Below are 3,302 nucleotides of genomic sequence, written 5' to 3' on the forward strand. Positions count from 1 at the left end.
AATAAATAAATAAATAAATAGAAGTTAAAAATCTGGAGAAAAGCAGGATAGTATTTGAGACTAATACATGATTAGAGTTAGGAGTATACGCTGTATCTGTTTCTATGCTTCTTGAACCTACTATTTGTTTAGGCATTTCTCGTTCAGGTATTCTTTAGAAATGTAAAAATAATTATATTGTATTTTTCAGGTTCAACCAGGCCCACCACCGTGTCCAGTATTCTACCCAGAAAAACAAGAAATTACCCTCCCACCAGATGGTCTTTGGGTTTTGCGATTTCCTTATGCGTATGTTACCGAGAGAGGGCCTTGTTTCCCTCCTAAGGAAAATGTGCAGTTAATGAGCTACAAGGTGCTCCGTGGGGTGCTTAAAGCAGTAACACAATAGGTGTTTTCCGCCAAGTTCTGCCCTAAATTTGAGCTGGTTTATGTTTTTCGTTTGTGGGAGCTGCTTTTTTGGTATGTGTATACCATGTTTTCCTAAACCCAAAATGTGTTTTGGCTATACTAGGTCAGTATTTGGACAATAATTGTTCTACTGTTTCATGATATTGTTGATATTTATTGTAAATGTGGCTATGACTTCCTAATAAGATTGGTTGTTCTAGAAAAGGACCTCAAATACATAGGTGATACCTGTGTTTTCTCTTGTTGCTCTTGCACTGTTCTAATAAAACATGTTTCTATCATAACTGAATCTTGAATATCCATATTGAACCAAAACTTTGTTTTTGCTAAAATGATGTTTTAGCTGGGATTTACCTTAAGATGCTTTCCCTGGGGCGACGCCTGTGGCTCAGTGGGTAGAGTGCCAGCCCCATATACCGAAGGTGGCTGGTTCAAACCCAGCCCCAGCCAAACTGCAACAAAAAAATAGCCAGGCGTTGTGGCAGGTACCTATAGTCCCAGGTACTCGGGAGGCTGAGGCAAGAGAATCGCCTAAGGAGTTGGAGGTTGTTATGAGCTGTGTGACATGCCAGGGCACTCTACCGAGGACAATAAAGTGAGACTCTGTCTCTACAAAAAAAAAAAAAAAAAAAGATGCTTCCCCTGAAAGTATCTTCAAAACAAATTGAGACATTGGTTTATCTGGTAATAGGGTAAAGACTGGTTTAGCTTAATTACAAAAAACCACAATTGTTTGACTCACAATTCTGATCCTTTAGATTAGTGGTTCTCAACCTTCCTAATGTCACAGCCCTTTAATACAGTTCCTGTGGGTCATGACCCACAGATTGAGAACTGCTGCTTTAGGTTGTTTTGTTCTTGACATTTTCTGCTTAGACTGATGAGATAACCATGTTTTAAATGAATTGTTATCTAAACTAAAATACTTTATTTTATTTTATTAATTAATTAATTAATTTTTTGCAGTTTTTGGCCAGGGCTGGGTTTGAACCTGCCACCTCCAGCATATGGGGCCCGTGCCTTACTCCTTTGAGCCACAGGTGCTGCCCACTAAAATACTTTATTTATTTATTTATTTTACTTTATTTATTTTTTGAGACAGAGTCTCACTATGTCACCCTTGGTAGAGTGCTGTGGCATCACAGCTCACAGCAACCTCAAACTCTTGGGCTTAAGTGATTCTCTTGCCTCAGCTTCCCAAATAACTGGGACCATAGGCACCCACCACAGTGCTCAACTATGTTTGGTTGTAGTTGTCATTGTTTAGCAGGCCCTGGCCGGGTTCAAATCCACCAGCTCTGGTGTATATGGCTGTCACCCTAGCCACTGAGCCACAGGTGCTGAGCTATGTATTTTTTTGAGACAGAGTCTCATTCTGTTGCCCAGGCTAGAGTGTGTCAGCCTAGCTCATAGCAACCTCAAACTCCTGGATTCAAGCTATCTTCCTGCCTCAGCTTCCCAAGTGGCTGGTACTACAGACACCTGCCACAATGTCCAGCTAATTTTCTATTTTTAGTAGAGACATTGTCTCTTGTTCAGGTAGGTCTTGAATTAAGCTCAAGTGATCCTCCTGCCTTAGTCTCCCAGAGTGCTAGAATTACAAGTGTGAGCCACCACACTTGGCCTTGAACTCAAATAACCAAGATTTTTTTTTTTTTTTTGAGACAGAGCCTCAAGCTATCCCCCTGGGTAGAGTGCCTTAGCATCACAGCTCACAGCAACCTCCAGCTCCTGGGCTCAAGCGAGTCTCCTGCCTCTGCCTCCCAAGTAGCTGGGACCACAGGTGCTCACCACAACACCTAGCTATTTTTTGGTTGCAGCCATCATTGTTGTTTGGTGTATGTGGCTGGCGCCTTAGCCACTTGAGCCACAGGTGCCGAGCCAATAACCAAGATATTAATGCAGACTTTATTCCTTAAAAATTCGTATACTGGCTGGGTGGTGCCTGTGGCTCAAAGGAGTAAGGTGCTGGCACCATATGCCAGAGGTGGCGGGTTCAAACCCAGCCCTGGCCAAACACTGAAGGAAAAAAAATTTGCATACTGGGCTCAGTGCCAATAGCTCAATGGTTAGGGCACCGGCCAAATACACGGAGGCTGGGAACCTGGCCTGGGCCTGCTAAACAACAATGGTAATTGCAACAAAGAACTCAATTGTGGGTGCTGCCTGTGGCTCAAAGGAGTAGGACGCCGGCCCCATGTGTCGGAGGTGTTGGGTTCAAACCCAGCCCCAGCCAAAAACTACAAAAAAAAAAAAAGAAAGAAATAACTCAATTTGTATGCTGTAAAACAGTTTGCTAAGTTATACAAATCTTAATCAATCTACGGTAATTTTCACCAGCATCAACATACCATATCACCATCTATTCCACCAAGACGTTTTGTGCAAAATAAGCCAACATGCCAAACTCTACTTTGAAGGATTATATGTTTCTAGACACAAAGATTTTAAAATGCTGGACAACAGAATTGTAAATATTAGTCTCAATATACATGAAATACAGTATGCATATTTAACACATCTTGCTACATTTAAAGCCATTATTTGGTTTTTGATTTTAAAAATTATCCTTGCATCAAACCAGAGAAGTAAAAAAAAATATGTATATACATGAAAAGTTGGGTGAGGTGGCTCACACCTCTAATCCTAATACTCTGGGAGGCCGAAGCATGCAGATTGCCTGAGCTAAGGAGTTTGAGATCAGCCTAAGCAAGAGCCAGAGCCTGTCTCTAAAAAATAGCTAGGTGTTGTGGTTGGTGCCTGTAGTCCCAGCTACCAGGGAGGCTGAGGCAAGAGAATTTCTTTGAGCTCAAGAGTTTGAGGCTCGGCGCCTATAGCTCAACCGGCTAAGGCGCCAGCCACGTACACCTACGGTGGCGGGTTCGAATCCCCAC

The 3,302-nt window shown here is 42.3% G+C and overlaps 1 protein-coding gene across 1 annotated transcript in view; it reads left to right on the forward strand.

Annotated features, from left to right (window-relative positions):
* Nucleotides 1-635, forward strand: part of SMG8 (SMG8, nonsense mediated mRNA decay factor) — a 5,709-nt gene extending 5,074 nt beyond the window's left edge. Inside the window, exon 4 of the mRNA XM_003795585.3 lies at nt 191-635. Coding sequence (XP_003795633.1) covers nt 191-388 — 198 coding nt within the window. The 3' untranslated portion in view covers nt 389-635. The remainder of the gene's footprint in view (nt 1-190) is intronic.
* Nucleotides 636-3,302: the final 2,667 nt, after the last annotated feature.

This window comes from Otolemur garnettii, unplaced genomic scaffold (assembly GCF_000181295.1).
Source record: "Otolemur garnettii isolate 467f Iridium unplaced genomic scaffold, OtoGar3 scaffold00094, whole genome shotgun sequence".
Lineage (NCBI taxonomy): Eukaryota > Metazoa > Chordata > Mammalia > Primates > Galagidae > Otolemur > Otolemur garnettii.